The 20,732-nt window shown below is 43.8% G+C and overlaps 1 protein-coding gene across 1 annotated transcript in view; it reads left to right on the top strand.

The window, feature by feature from the left end:
* The window catches only part of asic1b (acid-sensing (proton-gated) ion channel 1b), a 220,138-nt gene extending 201,953 nt beyond the window's left edge, over window positions 1–18,185 (top strand). Inside the window, exons 9-10 of the mRNA XM_041180347.1 lie at window positions 15,304–15,408; window positions 17,844–18,185. Coding sequence (XP_041036281.1) covers window positions 15,304–15,408; window positions 17,844–17,948 — 210 coding nt within the window. The 3' untranslated portion in view covers window positions 17,949–18,185. The remainder of the gene's footprint in view (window positions 1–15,303; window positions 15,409–17,843) is intronic.
* The last annotated feature ends 2,547 nt before the right edge of the window (window positions 18,186–20,732 follow it).

The following is a 20,732-nucleotide window of genomic DNA, read 5'->3' as shown; positions in this document are numbered from 1 at the left end:
GCTCATACCCTGCTTTAGTACTGTTACAGCTGTACAGAGCCTTAGTTAGGTCGCATCTGGGGTACGGTGTACAGTTTTTGTCTATTTACTTTGGGTGCGGTGTTCCTTCCCTTGGTCCATAAAAACCCTCCCACCTTAGAGGACCAACAGCCCCATTGGCTGGTATAAACGTGAATGAAGTGTTCACGTCACGGCCTGTCAGTCTGTTAAACAGCCTGAAAGTCCTTTGATGACTTCTCACTTTTTATTCTCCAAGGAATTTGTGTAAAGATAAAAAGAAAACAACCGTAATCAAAATGGAAGTGGTAGCACTCTTGTGAGACAGCAACCACAGATTGATAAAGTTGACCATGATCTTGGAGCCAGAAGTCCCTAAGATCAGGAGTCAGGGACATAACTTTAAAAGGGCTAAAGTTGATGAGCAGAAGGGAACAAATAAATTGGTTCAACAATACTTCAGACAAGTGGAACACTGTTAAAAGTATAACAGTGAGCATTCACATATCCAATAAAGCTTAACCAAAGCCTACGCAGCAAAAAACATGTTAGAAATTAGATAAAAATGAAAAATGGTCTGCAGAAATCCTGCAGGGAGAAACAAGAAGGATGCCACAAGGCTGAATATAATAAAATGCAGAAACATCTGAAAAAGGCTGATCAGTGGAGGCGAGATTAGGAGAAGGTCATAGCAGCTGTGATGAAACAGAGTGGCAACAAATACTTTCAGTACCACAACAGTATGAGAGCATTTGGAGAAGATGCAAATGGGCTTGAAACTGAGGAAGAGCACAAAATAGTAACTACTCTGAATGAATACTTCTGCCTCGTACATGAGTAACATGCATTCCCCAAACAAAGGATTTCCCAAGTATAATCAGTGACTTCACTTCACTGGGATGGAAGATCCAAACACACTAAATGAGCTCAAAACAAATATATCCCCAGGAATAGACGGTATTTGCCCCAGACTGCTGAGAGATGCTGTTGCATCTTATTGCATTGGGAGAGAGACCAGGGAGGAGATTTGTGAGGCACTGACAACCATTATGACTGAGTCAATGAACACTGCCATCATTAAGGGAGTCAATAGACCCTGAGCAGAAGACAGGCTGATGTGACACCCATATTCAGAAAGGGTGGTAAAGCAAACACAAGCACCTGCAGACCATTCCATGCAAAATAATGTAATTGATTATTGGAAGAAAACTTAATGATTAACTAAACAATAACGTGATTAACAGCAGTTAGCATGGATTCAGAGGGGAAAACGATTCCTGGTTAAGTTCCTCAACCTCTTTAAGGAAGTAACAACCAAAGTGGACTGTGGGAAGCCCCATGACTTGGTGTACCTCGACTTCCAAAAAGCTTTTGACTAAGTTTCACATGAAAGGCTGCAAATTAAACTGAAAGTGGTGGGGATTCAAGGTAAACTCTGAGAATGGATGAGAAACTGGTTGAAGGTGGGAAGTGCTCATTAGGTGAGTTATGTCAAAGGGAGGGGGTACTGAGTGTGGTGCCTCGAGGCTCAGTGCTGAACCGCCACTGCTTCTAAATGACATAAAGGACCTGAATTCAAATGTTCAACTCAAAAGCGATTGAATTGGCAAGTGACACCTGGCAATCGGAAGAGGCAACTCCAAAGTGACAGAACAAAATAAGCAAGTGGGCTGAACAATGGCAGATAAAATTTAATGAAGACAAGTGCCAAGTACTACAAGTAGGAAGGAATAATAGATGAGACACTTATTCCATGAATGGTGTTGAAATGGCTGGGAGTGAAGCTGAAAGAGACCTGGGAGTGTAAGTATACTCATTGCTAAGTTTGCAATGTTCATGTTTGTCTAAGTGAACATTATGCCTGGATCAGTACAAGTGACAGCTATTATTGGCTTCAAATTTGTTTAGGATTGAATTTATATGACTTCAATTCCATTAATTACAATTCATTTGCAATTATAATTGCACTGAGTTTCAAAACAAGGCACAATGCCAATAATAAACTCAATAACATGCACTTGTAAGAGCTCTTACCAAGACAATAATGGCCTAAACAACCGCTGCCATAGCAACTCCCACTGTCCCTAATATACCATCGAACGAAATTGTATTCTGCAAATTTCCAATGCTGAACAGCACAAAGTCAATTAGCCTGCATCAGTGAAGAGATTGGCAATCAGTGTTGTTAAATTTATGATGTACTCACATTGCATTTAGATTAATTGTGTTGCCTGTGTGTCTTCATTATTGTTTAATTAATTATGAGTAGGGATGAAGACTGTCAATCACATGGGTCTTAATTTTATAGATATTTATGCCAAACCCTTATGAATATTATAGGCAACAACATAATAGTAAAGGTGAGCTGTTGCAAAATTGAAGTCGTCTACATTTTTAATTGCCCTGTTAAATGGTGCCAGGCTTTTGAACAACAACTTGCATTTGTATAGTGCCTTTAGTGTCATAAGACATCCTTACAAGACAGGAACAATTGTGACACAAAATCTGACACTGAGCCACTTTAGAAGATATCAGAATGGGTGACCAAAAGCTTGGTCAAAGAGGTAGGTTTAAACAAATGTCTTTAGAGGCGGAGAGCTTTAGGGAGGGAATTCCGGAGCCTTGGGCCTAGACTGCTGTAGTCACAGCTGCCAATGGTGGAAAGATAAAAATCAGGGATGTGCAAGAGGCCAGAATTGGAGAAGTGCAGAGATTTGGAGGGTCAGAGGAAGTTAGAGGTTGGGGAGAGGGGCGAGGCCTTGTAGTGATTTGAACACAAAGTTGAGAATTTTAATGGTTCTGCGCCTAGGAGGTGTAGCAGTGTAAGATGATAGCTGTAAACTAAAACAGGGTAGCTAATGATTGACAGGTTAAAGCTGTCATTAATGAATACTTGCTGCCTGAATGTGCTCAGGGAGCTTTTCAGTTTTTCAGATACCAGCATTGCAACTCTGAAACAAAAAGCTTCTTGGGGTGGCCAAACAAGACAGATAATGAAGACACCTTAGTTATGATTTATATTTGGCATTCCAACTTCCAAGAAATAGAGCTACAAGTGAGTTATAACGATGCCACGAGTGGGATATAAATGGTATCCTTTAGGTTTCATCATACATTCTGTCTTAAACAACATGTTAAAAGTTAATTAAAGCATCAAGTGATATTAATTAGATAAAAGGGTAAAAAAGGATAGGTTTAATGATGGGCTGGAACACTTTGCGGTCTCGTTTCCATGGAGCTGTAGACAGTGTGAAGGCGAACTGGTCTGTTTTGGGTAAAGATTTAGAATGGTGATATTTTCAATATTCAATATAAAAGAACACAGTTGGAAAATTGTTCACAGTTCTGGGCACTGCCTTATAGGAAGTATATTATGGCTTGGTAAGGGTACAGCAATGATTTGCTAGATTGATACTGGAAGTAAAACCTAGTAGTTGTGAAGAAAGACATTAAAACTTGGAGCTTTTTCACAGAAACAGAGAAAGCTAAGATGGGGATTGAACACAAGACGTTCCAAATTATAAAAAGTTTAGTGTGTAGAATGCATAATAGTTTCCATTGGATATGAATCAGCAACAAACGATCACAGACCCAGGGTTATCACTAGAAAGATGAAGGGAAAGTTTGAAGAATTTTCTTCACGCGGAGGCTATTGCAACACAAAATGCTTTTCTACAAGTGACTATTGAGACAAATATTGTTTAAACAGTAAATATTTGAAAGAGAAGCACATAACAGAATACTGTATGGGGAAAGGATGGAAAAATGAAATTGTGTAGATAGCTCTGTCCAGGAGGGAAGGACAAGAAGTCAGCATTGATTAGTGGAAATGCGTTGATGTAGAGTTTTGTTTGATCATCCAGAACCTCCCCTCAGAACATTCAGTAGTTGGGACACAGGCAATTTTTAAAAAATTTATGTGGTCATGGGATGTGGGCATCACTGGCAGGGCCAGTTTTTATTGCCCATCCCTAATTGCCCTTGACAAGGTGATGGTGAGCTGCCTTCTTGAATCGCTGCAGTTCACCTGTTGTAGGGACACCCACAGTGCTGTTAGGAAAGGATTTTGACCCAGCAACAGTGAAGGAATGGCGATATAGTTCCAAGCCAGGATGGTGTGTGGATTGGAGAGGAACTTGCAAGTGGTGGTGTTCCCTTGCATCCACTGCCCTTGTCCTTCTAGGTGGTTGAGGTTGTGGGTTTGGAAGATGCTGTCAAAGCGAGTGTAGAATAGTCTGTGGAACAAGTGGGCTTCATGAGCCAAATGGCTTTTTCTCACTTCACATTTCAGAATGAAGTCTCTGCCCTGTTGACTGTAAGGATACTGTGCGAAATGAGCTTTGTGAGACTTAACCTTCAACATATTCATATAACAAAAGTGCCTATATTTTAATATTCAATTGGTCGTGTCTCTCAGGTTCACATTGCTGCAGTCTGGGTGGCCAGGTAGGGTTAGTTTTTTCAACTATATTATCAAGGCCAGAGCAAAGGGAGCTTCACTCTGCACCTCTGCTGTACTTGACCTGGGAAGGCTTGATGCCGAATGTAAGGAACGTGTTCCATTCCCCAGCAGGGCTACAAACAACAGGGCCAGAGAAAAAAAAATCTCATTGCAAAGAAGATGCTACTGAAATAATTGCATCAAAAAAAAATTGTGCAGGCTGTAATCGAATTGCAGTCAGGAACTCAAAGCTGCTCATTGGCTTCCTACCAAGTCATTCCCTGCTGTGTCGCAACTTGTGATAAATCAAGCCAATCTCATTCATTATTGGCTAAGTAAGAAGCATATATCGAGTCATGTCAAGTTTTTCAAGTCCCCTTGTTCTTTCAATAAACAAAGCCAATTATGCGAAGAACAAGCAGTGTCTGGCAGCAAGGTACAAACTTGTAATGTGTTCCAGGGCTCAATTGACATTATAAACCACAACAGCCCACTGCAAGAAGCTCATCTTCTCTCCAACCGCTCTAATGTGTCACAGCCGTGCACTTACTTGCAGATCTTCTTCCCGTGTGGCATCGCTTACAGGTGCTCACGGCTCTGGTTGATTTCCATAGCGGCTGGCACAATCATCTGCCGTAAGCTGGGTGGAAGATTGGTGGGAACTCCAGAGATAAGAGGACAGGGTGTTAATTTTAATCCTCAAAAACAGGTAGGTTCGGGTTGGATGGGAAGTTTAAAAAAAATTAAATTTCCAACCCTTATTGCACCTGCACACTTCCAGTTTTAACAGCAGGGTTATGAAGATGTGTTACATAAAATATTAATTTATAATGTCATTGGCTGGACATACACATGTATTGAACTTTTTTGAAAATAACACTTTTCCTGAGCAAAGGACGCTGGCTAACAGAAGCTACTGTGTTGCATTTGTGAATGACGCAAGCTGCTTTTAAGGAGATGGGTGGCAGGATTTTCCAGCCCCACCTGCCAGTGGGATCTACCAGTCCCGCCAAAGTCAATAGACTTTTGGCTGGCTTGCTGCATCCGCCACGTCAGGGCCAGAAAATCCCAGCCAGAGGCTATGGAGCTCTCAGAGAGAGGACACATGATCCAGCTCTTGGGTGTGATAAAAGATACTGGATTTTTGGATAATCAGAGAGAGACTGCTACGGGGGAAAACAGCCTTACCCCATTTCTCTTTCTTCTGAAATCTCTCTCATAAAGCTGTGCTGTTTGTGATTTGAAAAACACACTAGAAGACCTCATTGCTGCAAGCTGAGAGTTCTTAAGGAAGAACTCCAGATCAACACCACTGTCTTCAGTGAAAAACCCCAAGAACCAGCAGCTACTGTGGACCAGGACCCTCCAGCTGTGAACAAGCATCTGGACACTCCGTGAATAAATTTTTTTGTGACTTTTCTTGTTACTTGGCTAAGTTTTAATACCTGATACTCTGCAGAGTTTTATTTTTTTGTTTGCATGTTTGGGAAGGATTGTGTGTGCGTGCGTTGTTTCTGCATTAGCGGTTAGTTGGACATATTTGTGCATTTTAAACCTTTTGTTAATAATTTCTGCATTTTGCCCGAGTGAGTTTTAACAATAAAACTAACTCTTTACTTGTTATCTTAAGGAGCCTGGCTGGCTTATGTCTTGCACTGAGTTACAACCACTTAAGTATTTATTAAATTGGCAATATAACCTCCCTTTTAAATTCACACTCTTATATCCAACTCAGGAGTGCAACAAAGAGAGGAGTCAGTTTACCCCGTTAACCTAGTCATAACAACAGTGAGATGGTGGGGCAAGGAGCAGGTGACCAATCCACTCCCAGGAGGCAGTTCAGTTATTGAAACCTTTTAAGGAACCTGTGTGCCTCCATTTTATCAAGCTTTCTGTTTAACTACTACTGGCTGGCTTTCCCTGGCCTCAGGAAATGTGGCAGGTAAAAGGAGGCAAGAAGGCCCAGGTCCATAAATAAGTGCCTTTACAACGTAGTTTGTGGACCAGGAGGAGAAGGAATGTTTGTCTCGATCTAACAAACTTACCCTGTAAACCTTCCCCATCCCTCATGATCTGTCAGATACCCGCACTTCCATGACCTCCAACTGCCCCTTCTTCAATCTTCTCTCTTCACCAGGATAGTTCTTGTTCTTGTACCTTGGCACTCTTCCCTTGAAGAATAGTGTGAAGTAATGGAAGGATTTGTAGGCTGATTAACAGTCCAACAGATGATGTAAACCATCTTTATACCAGCTGATAGGTTGGTTAATCCTATATGGTGGGAGGATTTTATGGGCTCCCTTGTCCAAGAGGATCCCACTGATCGTCAACCAGAATTCAGAGCTGGAGCTCCAGCCACCAGGACTGTTTAGAGTGGGGTTCAAAGCCTGTGCTTTCTGACTCAAAGAGAGGATTGCTACTAAAAAGGCAAAGATTCACTTCATAAAGTCATGATCCAGGGACCTTGAGACCAATTGATAACTCTGCTGTTTCCCTGTCTGAGTTTGGGTAACTCCACACAGACAGAGGATTTAACCTGTAGCTTCTGGTCCATTTAGCTAAAGTAGCACACCATGGGATCCTTTCACCAACTCAAACTAACATAGGAACTCGGAGCTCTTTAATTTCATTTTCATTGAGACTTTTACTTTGTGGACAATAATGGTTGACAAGTTTCCTTGACTTAATTGTGTGGTTTGAAGTGTTATTTCCATCACTGCACTGAGTCAGAAGGCTGTGGTATCAAGCCCAACTCCAAGAGTTGTATGCATGATCTGGGCCGATAATTAAGTGCAGTGCGAGTGATATGCAGCATTCTCGGAGGTGCATTTTATTTACATGTTCAGCTGGGCATAAAAGATCCTATGGTATATTTGAAGAAGAGCAGGGGACTTCTCCCTGGTATTCTCGCCAACATTCATCCCCTCAAGCCACAACACTTGAAGTGGATTATCTGGTCATTTATTTCAATTCTGTTTGTGGGATCTTGCTGTGCACAAATTGGCTGTTGTTACATTACAATAATAAGTACACTTCAAAAGCAAGTCATTGACTGTGAAGCGCTTTTGGATGTCCTGAAGAAAGTGAAAGGTGCCATAGAGATGCAAGATCTCTCTCAGTTGGAATTAAGAGAGGTAAACTGTACTAATTTTAATTTAGAATTGCAATCCCTCTTTAGTACTCAAAATACTATCCACTGTAATAAGCCTCCATCAGCAGTTAGTGTGTGTCTGGTCGAGAATAGTTTCTCGATTAAATACTATGCTTTCATTACAAGTATCACTGTTTAATGAATACAGAGTGAGTGTGTGATCAGATTGGCTGTTTCATTTTGACTGAAGGCAAGTAATAAAATTACTGCACCATTTACATGAAGTAGTAAGAGTCAGGTTTGCAAAAAGGTTATAATGGTCGATTCTATACCACAGAAGGGAGCAAAGAGCTCATAACCTAATGAGGGAAAAATCACTCAGGTTGGCCCAATTCAGAGCCACAGGCTGAGGGTGACGGAATTGTCTCCTGATAGCATGGGATTCCAGGATTCTTAGGCTGGAATTTCCCAGCCCCGTTGGTGTCGGGCATCATGGCGGGTGGGGTATGGGGGACAATATGGTGAGAAGGCAAAAAAAATCAGTTTCACACCGTCGTGAAACCAGTTTGCGATCACCCGCTAAAGGCATTGTATGCTGCACGTCAGGAACCTAATTTAATTACTTTAGCATCTCATTATAAGCCCTGCTCACCGGAATCATCCCCACCACACTGGATGATCCGGGCAGCCAACTGAACATAAGCGACGTGCACCTGGTGAGCTGCACTTCACTCGGGACTTGGCGGTTTGTTTGCCTACCTTGCTTCAGGCAGCACTCACAGTCATCAGCACCAGGCTTCACAGGCAGCACCACATCACTTTTAGGGGGGCTCCCGGGCAGGTCTCTACCCACCAGACCAGCTGTAAGGTAGGGGTGGCTTTTCAACAGCTGCAGGGCTGGGGCTTGCTTGGGAAGGGGGAGAAGTGGCCTCAGGCAAGGGAAGAGGCTGCAGGGCGAGGGCTGTACTGGGGAAGGAGGGTATCCCAGGGTGTGTGTGGGGGGGGCACATGTTGATCTGTGCAAGTGGCCTCAAGATGGTGAGGGCTGAGGAGGCAGTCTTCAGAGGGGATGAGACCAGATGGAGATGTGAGGGTATGTGTGAGAGAGAGTGAGTGGTGATGTCCCTTGAGCTGGCAGTGAGTGAGATTCCAGTGAGTGTGTGATGGACTTGAGAGTGTGAGAGTTTAGAGTGATGAGATGGTTGCCTTACCCTAGCAGCACGGATGAGATCATTCATCCATTTTCTGCAATAGATGGCTGACCTCTTGTTGTGCAGCTTTGGCACTGACCACCTCTGCCACCGCCTCCCAAGCTGGAGTGGTGAGATTAACGGGCCACCTGTGGCCAAAGTGGGTGTACAGGACATCGCCGGGGGCCTCCATAGCTCCAGAAGGTGTCCCAGGGACACGTTACTGAATTGGGGAGGGCTACACTATTCTTGGCTTTTGGGGCCACGTCTTCACTGGAGCAGTCCTGGGCTGCAAGCTTTGAGAAGGGTACGCGCGACTGCATGAGGGAGCATGAGTGACGGGAAAATTGGAGGTCACCCGCCAGTGAGATGGCGTGTTTCCTGTGACTGCATAATTAATGAGCTGGGAATGGGATGATATGGCGCAGAAACCTGCCATTGAGGCCGGTGGATAAAATGACTTTTTTTTCTGCCCACTACTGCACTTGGCGCAAATTTGGGACAATTCCACCCTTAGACATTACTTGGGCATAAGCAATAGGTGCAAGGGCAGTCCATTTTGTCCCTTGAACCTGTTCCACCATTCACTGGAGATCATGGCTACTCTTCTACCTCGATTCCACTTTCCTGCCCCTCTCCATATCAGTTTGGGTTTGCGTTGTGTAATTCCATTCATTCTCCTTTCTTGAAAACTGGAAATATATGGCCTAACTTTTTGAATTTAAGGAAAGGGATGCTGGTGCTAAGGAATGAAACAGGCCTCCACTTCCTACACAGTATCAGCATTAAGCACTCCCAGGTCAGGCTCTGCAGATGCCTCCATATGCCTTAACCCCAATTGTGATAAAAAGCAACTGACATTGTGATGTCTCCAGTTCCATCCACAGCCTTCCTTGTCTCCTTACTGTTAAACAGATTAAAATGGTGGACAAGAGTAATAGCAATTGTAAAATCCAAGCTGATGATCCGTGCACAAAATACCCTTGGCGCCATCTGGGGGAAACCAAAAGGCCTTTAGAGAAAGGAGGCAAAAAAGATCGGTGGAAAGTTGAGGGGATGGGAGGGTTCCCAATAAATAACCTCTAAAAGGGATCTGAAACCTGGCCTTTGCTCATTGTGATGTCAGCCCAGTTATCCAGCAGGGGTTGCAGACACACATCTAAAGAAATAGATACAATCATCTCCAAAAGCAGAAAGGTTCATCCTTCAGATATCAGTATGAACTCTCATCCTTTAAATCTGTAGCTGCTGATCCATTAAAAGGCATCATCTTCACAATGCAGTGGATTCTTTGACCTTTGTCCAAGGCATCATCAATTACCAAATCCTGTTAGAAGATTATCTTGTGTGCGTCAATGAAGTCAGCTCTCGCCTCTAGAGACCAGAGTCTTGAGCCCACTGAATAGGTGAGAAAGCTTTTTTTGTTGCTGCCCCAGTGATACCTGCTGAGAATAACAAGAGGGATAGCAGTTCTATCCTCTTGTACAGAGGGTACGAGATTTACAACAGCAGAGTGGATATTTCCATTACTCGCCGATTTAGGCTGGACCTTGAACAGTCACTTGTAAATTACTCTTAGGCAGGGCCAGCTGAATCTATTCTGGAAACAGAGCATCCCCCTCCATCAGAATCCATTAATAGGACAATAAACATTCTTCCTGATTTCCTATATCTGTCCAAAGCAGCATTGAGTTGGCCCATAATGGAGCAGCACTATGGGGGAGCCATGCTGGCAGGAGCCCCACGCCTTAATTTGGATAGCCGGGGATATGTGAAATGTTGCTACAGGGCACAGCCTGGCCTGCAGCACACATTGACTGGAGATAAGACGATGTGGAGAGGCAGCACAGCTCTTCAAAGGGCTGCAGCTGGCCCAAAAAATGAGGAGTTGTGACAGTGACAGAAAGATGGCCTTCTTGCCCACAACAGAGCAGGGAGAAGTGGGCTACCTCTGCTGTTGAAGTGCTGGCAGGTCCTGCTGCAGGAGATATGTCAAAGGGGAGTTGCCCTACTCGAGACTGACAGGCACCTTGGCTGAAAATGAGAGAGACATTCCCTGGCGTCAGGAGGAAGAGGAAGTTACTGTGTTGCTTTGTTCTGCTCACATTTCTTGTGGGACCGATCAACCAAGGTGGTGCACAACCATTGTGCTTTCGTGCACATGCTTTTATCGTGCCTAAATTCCAGGGTACCTTTCTAGTGGAGGTGGAGTGAGCAGCAAACAGATGTTAATGAGTCCAGCTCAACATGCTCCTCTGTTGACAGGGGATTTTTCAGTGGGGTCAGCAACCTGGGCTCCTGCATAGGGAATGGCCACTTGTGTGAGGCCCTGGATGGAAAGCAGCAGCCATGGAGCCAAGAGTCAGATGGCTAGAAATTCCCCGGGGCAGAATTTTGCCCTTGGCGAGGGTGCTCGGTGGGGGGCGGTCAGGAAGCCGACCGCAATCGGCACCGCACTGCGAAATCACGCCAGCGGGCCAATTAATGTCCTTCCTGCATGAAATGCAAGTGGTAATACTGAGCGCTGCCTGTGCGGGGGGCGGGGCGGGTGTTGGTGGGGGAGGGAGGAGGGTGAGCAGGCCGAGCGCAAATTCACACAAGCACGTGTGTGAGTGCTTCATAATCTCCCTGCGGCACAGAGCTGACTCAGGGATGTGAAGAGATATGAAAAAAATAAAAATGTAATGAAATGTGTCCCCTCATGTGACTCTGTCACATGTAAACAATGAAAAATTAAAGTTTTTTATTTTTATTTGCTTTTGGAAACCTCATCCCGCCTGTGGGTGAGGTTTCCAAAAAATGCAAAGGCCGCTTGGCCTTTTTGCCTACCTGCCAACCGTAAGGTTGGACAGGCGCAAAATATTTGATTTAATTGGTTACCTAATAGCCTTAACGGGCTTTTTAATTTTTGGCAGGTGCGCTGCCAGCTCCAGTGCATGCGCACACCCATCGACCAAACTATCGCGTGACTGCACATTGACATCAGCACGATCAGGCCGACATCAACGCGTGTTATTTCACGCTTGAGCGGGTCAGGCATGCGCCTGCCCACTGAGCAAAAACTTCTGCCCCGAGCCTCTGGACAGGTGGGGGTGGTATTTTGAATGAGACCCAACTGGCTAGGTTAAAGAGTCATACAAACTCGAAATGTTAATTCTGTTTCTCTCTCCACAGATGCTGTCAGACCTGCTGAGTTTTTCCAGCATTTTCTGTTTTTATTCCAATTGGCTAGGTATTTTGTTGATGCCAAAATTCTAACATTGGGTAAGGGGGAGGAAGGGCAGGAGCAATTCACTCTTTATTAGAAGACTCAGAATTGGCAGGTTGATGTCACCCACCAGAAATCCCACCAGCTTTCCTGCCCTACCCACCCTCCTCTTCTTGCCCCAGGAGAAAGTGCATTTGTGCATAATGTTGTGTTTCCAGGATGGGCACTACCAACTGACTGAGATTTTTATTTAACGAAGAAGGTGGGATCATCAACTGAAATGGCTTGTCCTCACCCCTTAACAGAATAGCACAAAGCTCTGTCAAAATCCAACCCAACCTTCAGCACAATTACTGGGAACACTGTATGTGCAATGAACCACCAGGTGGGGACTCTGCCAACCCTAGCTCAGTAGTAAAAAAGGACCCAAAGTGCTTCACAGGAGCATTAACAGACAAAATTTGACACCAATTAGCCACATAAGGCGATGTTAGCACAGGTGACCAAAAGCTTGGTCAAAGAGAGAGGTTTTTAAGGAGCATCTTAAGAACATTAGAATTAGGAGCTGGAGTAGACCAGACGGCCCACTGAGCCTGCTCTACCATTCAGTATGATCATGGCTGATCTTGGGCTTCAACTCCACTTTCTCACCTGCTCCCCATATCGTTCGATTTCCTGAGGGATCAAAAATCTGTTTCTCCCAGCCTTTAATATACTCAACAATGGAGCATCCACAACCTTCTAGGGTAGCGAATTCCAAAGGTTCACAACCCTTTGAAGAAATTTCTACTCATCTCAGTCCTAAATGACCAGCCCCTTATTCTGAGACTGTGCCCCCGTGTTCTAGACTCCTGAACCTCTCAGTTCTACCTCAGCAGAATCCTATATGTTTCAATGAGGTCACCTTCAAAGAGGTCATCTCAAAGAAGAGAGAGCTGGGGAGGCAGAAAGGTTTCAGAAAGGAATTCCAGAGATTGGGGCTGAGGCAGCTGAAGGGACGGCCGCTCCTAAGATGCCAGAAGTGGAGGAAATGCAGATGGGAGGGACATGCCCACTTTTCAGACCATCAAAGCCAATCCAATAGCATCAGGGTAAAAAAAATTGCTGATTATTTTAGTTACAATGGAACTATTTCAGGATAATAGTGACATTTTCCATGTTTTTTCTTGTGAATTCATTGTTAACTGATGGTGAGCTCAGCAGTCTAACCTCCCTGTCCTGTCCCAACTGAAGGGGGCGGTAAATACAGAAAATAAAGCCTAATCTATCATTAATACTGGGCAGTAAAACCAATTTGTTAATGAAATGCATTGCTGACTGAAGGGCAGTATTTTGAGCATGTATGTCTCATTTCAAATTGTCATTTATTTGTGGATTCTCATCACGATTAGTTGACAAAGAGAAGGGAGAAGCTGATTTCTCCCCACCCCCCAATATTTTTCACTCCTCTGGGTGAATGCAGCAATGACTCCTAATTGGTGTGATTAATGCTTCATCCTCGAGAGGTCACTGCCTGGCCTTCCTGTCAAACAAGCTTAAACTAAACCAGGCCTTTCAACTGCCAGTGCTTTGCTGAGCCACGTGTGCTAGTGTTGCTCATTGTTAAATCATATTTTGAGAACAATTGTGATGAACTGCCACATTTCAGGCCCTGACTTTTCCTCAACCTTTAAATGGAACTTGAACAGGCATCTACGTTGGCTCGCACTGGACTGCGGAGCCAGATTAATACTTCATCGGGCGCTGGACACCAATGACAGTCGACCCTCTCTGCACCTCCCCACTTACAAACTCCACCCCAACCACCACCTGTGCCCTCTATTCCATTAAAACACAAATGTGAACTTGCAGTGCTAAATGACAGTACTTTATAATCTGCCAACTCTGCCCCACTTCGGTATTTTTAAACGCAGAAATGTTTTAACCCAATGGTTGTGCAGTGTTTCTGTGTCATGGGGAGTTTTACCGGGAGCCCCATAATTGTGCATAGCCCTGTAGGGTCAGCCATCGCTCACACTTGCCAGAAGGTTGTGGGTTCAAGCCCCACTCCAGAGAATTGAATACAAAATCAAGGCTGAAACTCCAATGCAGTACAAAGGGAGTGTTGCACTGTCCGAGGTGCCGTCTTTCAGAAGAGATGTTAAACCAAGGCACTGTCTGCCCTTTCAGGTGGGCATAAAATGGCACTATTTGGAAGGAGAGCAGGGGAGGATTCTTAGTGTTGGGTCTAATCCTTCAACCAGCATCACTACAAACAGATTATCTGGTCATTATTACATTGCTGTTTATAGGAGCTTGCTGTGCATAAATTGACTGCTGTGTTGCCTACACTACAACAGTGACTACACTTCATTGGCTGTAAGGCAATTTGGGATATGCTGAAGTTGTGAAAGGCTCTATAAAAATGCAAGTTCCTTTCTTTCATTCAACCCATGACTAAGTGCGCTGGTTGGAGCTGATGGTTGGTTTTGCTTTTGTATGGTGAGGTAGGTCAGGATGAGAAGCTAGGCTTGGGTCTCGCTCTATTTCACTGATCCAGTTGCCCTGACCATCCCTTTTCTTGGATTGGGGGATGGAGATCCCTCCTGATACTGGCTGACCTTCTTGAGAAGGTAAATAAGGATGTCTTTTGTTGTTGAAAGAGATTTGCACATTGGAGGATGAGAAAATATGTTACATTGAAAGTGGTCCCTCCCTATAATTTATTACTGAAAAATATGATAAGCTTCCTCCTCCTCCTGTTTGTGAGGAATGAGTATTAATTAGATCCAGTAATGGGCAAGATGTAACACCCCCAATGGATGCTGATCAAAGGCTGCCATTAAAATTTAAGAATAACTGTAGGGTCCCTGCCTCCTTTTCTCATGTCTTCTGTACCCACCTGCCCTGTGCCCATACTTCCTCCTGCCCCTTGGCATACTGGTTTTGTGCACAATGGGCACCCCTTCACTGGCACTAGGAGGAACATGAGTTTGGGCTTTGTCCAAGGAGGGCATGTCATATGTGTGGCACACAGATAGGTTATCAGCTGCTTTGTATTGCTTTCTGGCAGCAGCTGGAGCTCTTCTTGTACTGGAATTCTCAGCTGCAGTGGAGGATCTGCCAGTGTCTCCTGTGTAGAGTAACACAGCACTGCCTGTCCTGCCTAACGTGGTGATTCTCCAATAGATCTGCCAGTGATGCAAAGACCTCATGATAAGTGAGTGAACAAGTAAGCATATGCACACACGCCCCCCCAAGCGTCCAATCTCTGCAGTATCTCGCAGTTTCTGAACTGGCAATAATAAAAGACGCTCAGCTCCATCTTCCATCTGGGATCACAAAAGGTCTAGTTGATTGAAGCAGTCAATGACCATTGGATGTTTTATGTTGGCAGGTGTTGAAGCACAAACTGTGTGGCGTATTGAAATATGGAAAACAACAGAAGAGAAACAACAATGACAAGGGAGTAACACTCAGCCTGGATGACATCAAACGCCATGCAAGTATTCTTTCTTCATTTCTTAGTTTTAAGGCATTTTCTTCCCTTCCCCTCTTGTTAGAAGTCTCCCCGTGCCTCTCACAGTCTTTAGTTAGAGGCCTACTCCCAGGCCACTCCCAGTGCCTCTACAATCCATAGGCTGGGGACCAACTTGCAGGCATCTGCTAACATCATCTTATAGCCAGCCACTAGGGCAATGCACAAGAGAAACTCTTCAGAGAGTTTGTTTATTTCTTCCTCCTCCAGCATTGGGAAGGAATCTTTCCCCCCTTCTTACACCCCAACCAGTAAACATTGCTGGGTGTGGGATGGCAGAGAGTAGGGTTGGGGGGCTAATGTGGAGCAGCTAATGAGGTTTCTGGGAGGTGGCATAATGCCACCAATTCTGCCTCTCATGGCAGCATTAGTGCAAGGCAAGAAATATCTGTTCGATCTCTCACTTTTTTTCATTGTGGAAAAAAACTAGGCCCCAGATTTGTGCTTCAAGATTCAAATTATGAACCACTTTCAGATAGAGCCAGCGAAGAGGGACAGTGCAGTCTATTAGCAATGTGTAAAGAGGTGTATGCTGTTGTATGCCACAGGCATTTTTGCAGTCAGAGTGCAGTTGATGACAGCAAATTAAACGTTTGGCCTTCAACAAGCCTGATTGATCCTTTTTCCTAACTTTGCACGGATGCTGATTAAACCACGTGAGAGGAGGGCAGAAATTCTCAGATTCATGCCACACATGGACAAATAACACCTCCAACCTCAAATCCACCATTTTTCTATTCACAGCTACATCATGAAAATATGTCCGGAGTGTGCCTCGATTCCATAGCAGCTCTGCAGAAAAGAGAAGCCTCAGAGATAATCACTGAGACAAAATGTATTATTATACTAATGATTTAGCAATAATGTAATTAAAATCCCACTCACAGGATCAGAAGTTAAATGCTTTGAACCACTGGTAATGAAATAAAAGCAGCCACCAGACAGCCCCGTCACAATAAAGTCAGAAGATATCTCATTAGAAAGTTGGATCACAGCTTATTTAAACATAGTGCATGAATGTGTAAAAGGAATCATTTGGCGTTGTGAACTGCATTTATGATATGTCTATTGCTTTGTAGTTGTGAGAGCCAGCTTTTTTTTTTTGCTTATGTTACTGTACCAGCTGACACAGGGCACCTTTCCATTGCAGGGCACTGTCAGCTCAAATTCTCAATATAAGTGATCCGTAGGGAACCAGTGGCATTGCTGGAAATCATACGATGCCAGGATCTGATTCAATCTTACAGCACAGAAGGAGTCCAATCGGCCAGTTGTGCCTAGACTCTCTTTCAAATAGCTGTCCAATTTGTCCTGCTTCCCTAGGCCCTGCAGTTTCTTTCCCCCGTCAAGTATTCATCCAATTCCCTTTTTGAAAGTTACGATTGAATCTGCTTCCACCCTCCTTTAAGGCAGCACCTTCCAGATCATCATAACTAGCTACATTAAAAAAAACATTCTCATCTCACCGCCACTTTTTGCCAATTACCTAATAATCAAAAGCCTCTTTGTGTGGGGAAGCGATCCTGCCAGGCTGCATCTCTCTAATAGTCAGGCCTCCATGTTATCAGCAGAACCCAGCAGGACTGTGGAGACTGGCACTTGGCAACCAATGTAAAAAGTGAAGGGAGGAGCATAGAGATCATTCTGCTGGAACCCTATCCTTACATTTTTCAGGACCCCAGTTTAAACAGTCCCAGCTGATGAGATGAGAGCCTCCCCCGTCTGCTGGTTGTAAGGATCCTACAAGAATGAGTATGGGCATCTCCATCCAGATTTCAGGGGCTGTGGATGAGCAGTGCATCAATTGTTGAGGGGAGTGTAGGCTGTGCTGCTCTGCAGTTCTGGCTAAGACATTTCATCGACACAGAGTAAAGGAAATTTTAACGCTACCTGTGCTATATGTCATGCTGGGTGTCAAAACTTTCTTGCACAGCCCCTTACCTTGATGAGCTGAATAATGTTTCTCTTTGAACTACTTTATTTTTATTTTGAAAAAAAGTGCAACTCAGAAGAGTAACTTCACCCAAACATTTGATGGAACCATAACCTTACCCTGCTATTTATCTACTGACCTACTGTTATATACTGTAGAGTTTAACAGAAAAAGGTGTATCTGTCCTGTGCAGAATTTTTGCACTCAGTTGACCTTGTGTCTCATTTTGATTTTATCCTAATGGCACATCTCCCTTTGAAGTGCCTTACAGCCTCTCACAAGATAGATTCTGATGAATCTTTGTCCCATTTGATCTTATCCTTCTGGAATGCCAAGCTCACTGTGCTCCCATCATCTCATGCAGCAGCTGCTGAAATGAGTCCCCATGGTCCTGGGATTTTGAATGGGGAGACGAGATATTGCTACTCTTTGACTGTCGGTGCGCGGAATTTTCTTCTTTCCACAGAACCCATGTGAGAACCTAAGGAGCCACCCAGTGGGAATGACATACCCAGCCAATATTCTACCTCACCACCCGCCTCGCAGCACCTTTGAAGATTTCACCTGCTGATGGCGGAGGCTCACGACTGGCAACCACTACGACACACACTTATCTCACGGTTCAACGAGCGGAAAGGAGACTGGACTGTCCACGGAGACTGGAGCTGTCCAATTCTGAACTACCAAAGTCATTGAACAAACCTTCTGGAGACACACTCAAAAACAACCCGACTACACGTTTGAAACAAAATGGCAGTTTTGGGGATGACTGTTCCGTGGACTCCACTCATTCTTACACTAACTTTGCGAAAAGAAAACCAACTTTTTTCTCTCATCTAGAGTCATATTCCAGTTTTGTAAAAGGAATTTTTTATTCACTGATTATCGTGAACGCTTCTGTAGGCCGCTCGTATCGTCTTGCGTGGTCATGTTCTTAAGGTAAAAAAAATAGAATACATTTCATGTTATCCCGAGTGAAACCTGTTGCTGCAGCGATTCATTTCCTATCACTGATGGAAACATATTTACACTCACTATCTTTTACTCCCCCACCGCCAAATGGTCACTTTACACTGTAGTTTGCTCAAGAGTTGGAATGACTGGACACTAGGAGGAAAGTAGCGCAGGCTCGATTGATAGGTCAGTGCTGTCTCATTTCTTTTCTGAATTCCAACTAAAATTGGGAGGCGGAAAATTTGTCTCGGGCGACAGTACAAGACAGGATGTAAACAGGTTGTAAAACGGGCTGGCAAATCGCCCATTTTATGTTTCCGCCCAAGACGAATTTCTCTTTATTTAAAAAAAAAGTTGGAAACCGCTCTCAAGACGACATCTGACAGCCCAGTAAACTTAATGATGGGATGTTGTCCAGGACAGCAGAGTCTAGCCATTTTGAGAGAAGCTCACAACAGATGAAGGTAGTACCTGTGCCGCTTGCTGAGTGAAGCGTAAAACATTGTACGAAAGAAAAAGATTCAAGCTTACCTTTGGTTCTGTGTTAGATGTAGAACCACTGTGGTAACGATTAGAACCGATGTTTCCACTGAGCCATAGTTGGAAATGTGTGGAGGTTGGAAAAAAAAATAGCTGGTCCTGATTTGAGTAACTCTCAGTGGACTCTGTGCACAATTATTTTAATGGGAAATCAAAAAAAACAAGTCTTTCCCACAATCAAATGATTTTTATCAACTAAAAACTGAGCTTGTGTTCCCCCAAAACACAAAACATAAAATTGATAACTCCATAAAAAATGTGATCACTTTACCTCCGCTGAATATCAGTGAACACTGATTGAGATGGGGTTTCAGTACCTTGGAGAGTTCACAGACCAGCCCTGCTGCTCATAGTCCTTAGAATGGATTAAATTTGGACCCAAACGCCGCACTTCAGTTCATAATCCAGCAGCAGCGATGATCTAATCAAATGGTAGAACAGGGTCGAGGCCTCCTCCTGTTCCTAATGTTTGACAGCAGGGAGAGAATCTTCCATGCTCACTGCAGAGATAAGTCAATAGAAGAATCCAGCAAATTCTGTTAAGAATTTACAGAACCCTTTAAACATTCCATTAAGTGTTGGCTGGGCTATTCCACTTATCCCATGACATCTGGAAGCCCGAATGGAGGTGATGTGATTCACTAGTTCACACTGTGAGGCCTAGCATACAGCGTTTCTTGGTTCCAAATAGGCCTCATTGGGAGAAGCAATGAATAGGGGCAATGCATTCCAGATTTGACTGGTAACTGAAAGCTGGGCAACTGGAAGTTCTTGTATAACACTTAAAACAACGGACAGACAGCTCCTTATCTATAGAAGGCAGAACTGATTGATACGACCCTCAGCTTAACTTCAAATCCGATGCCTGACAACTACATTAAAAGGCAATTGGCCAGTGCACAATGTGTGTCATAAATAAAAGCTTAAACTTTAAGCTTCTAAGCACCTCATTTGATCTAAGTTAGACACAAAAAAGCATCATCCTCAAGCAGTGGTATTCATTATATGACTAAGGGGCATTTGTCACCCGCCTCCACACACCTATAATTCTCAGCAGACTTTGAGCATCCTGCAAGTTGACTGAACTAAGGCTTGGTGCAGTCTCCTGACTTTATTTTAAAAAAAGCATTCAGCAATGGGAAATATGTGAAGGCGCAGTTATCCCTCCTACCTTATAGTGATTTAATATTGGGCCAACGTAGTTCTCTTCCTGTGGGGAAGTGTCTGCTTTCTATTTGAGAACTGCACAGAGACTGGATTGAAATCAGGCAGTCACAGTGTGTGGCTGAATTGCAAGCCTGCACCCATCACCTGATGGTCCAGCACTGGTTTGGATTGTGGCCACAGACAAAAAAAACATGAATTGTAGAGCTCGAGAGCGATTTGTGCATTCTCATATTAAACAATTTCAAGGTAGGACATTGCACAAATGTTCAGACTTTAGTGTGTGGTGACCACTGGTATAAGCAGAACAAAACATAATTGACTATGGTGCAAATTATCATTCCTCATTCCTTTTGTTGATTTGTGTACCTACAAGAAAGACTCCTTGCTGCTGAATTATACACTTAAACAACTACATGTTGTGTCAGGTGGAAGGTCTGATGTTTGAAAGATTTCCATAATATAATGTAATGTAAGTTGAATTTATCTTAAAGAAACTATGTATCCAATGTCATGCCAACTTAGAGGAGAAACAGGCTGATGATTAGAATCAAAGGACTAACAACCGAATTCAAATTGCAAAAGTAATCATCCAAAGCTAGCCTTACATTAAATAATGTAAATTCAATGTTAAATATGACATTAATTGGTGTTTTAAATGACTGCCAGCCCAAAGCCAGAGGAGTGTAAAGTGATT

The sequence above is a fragment of the Carcharodon carcharias genome, chromosome X (assembly GCF_017639515.1).
Source record: "Carcharodon carcharias isolate sCarCar2 chromosome X, sCarCar2.pri, whole genome shotgun sequence".
Taxonomy (NCBI): domain Eukaryota; kingdom Metazoa; phylum Chordata; class Chondrichthyes; order Lamniformes; family Lamnidae; genus Carcharodon; species Carcharodon carcharias.
The sequence above is the reverse complement of the archived record's forward strand: the minus strand, read 5'-3'. Positions and strand labels throughout refer to the sequence as shown.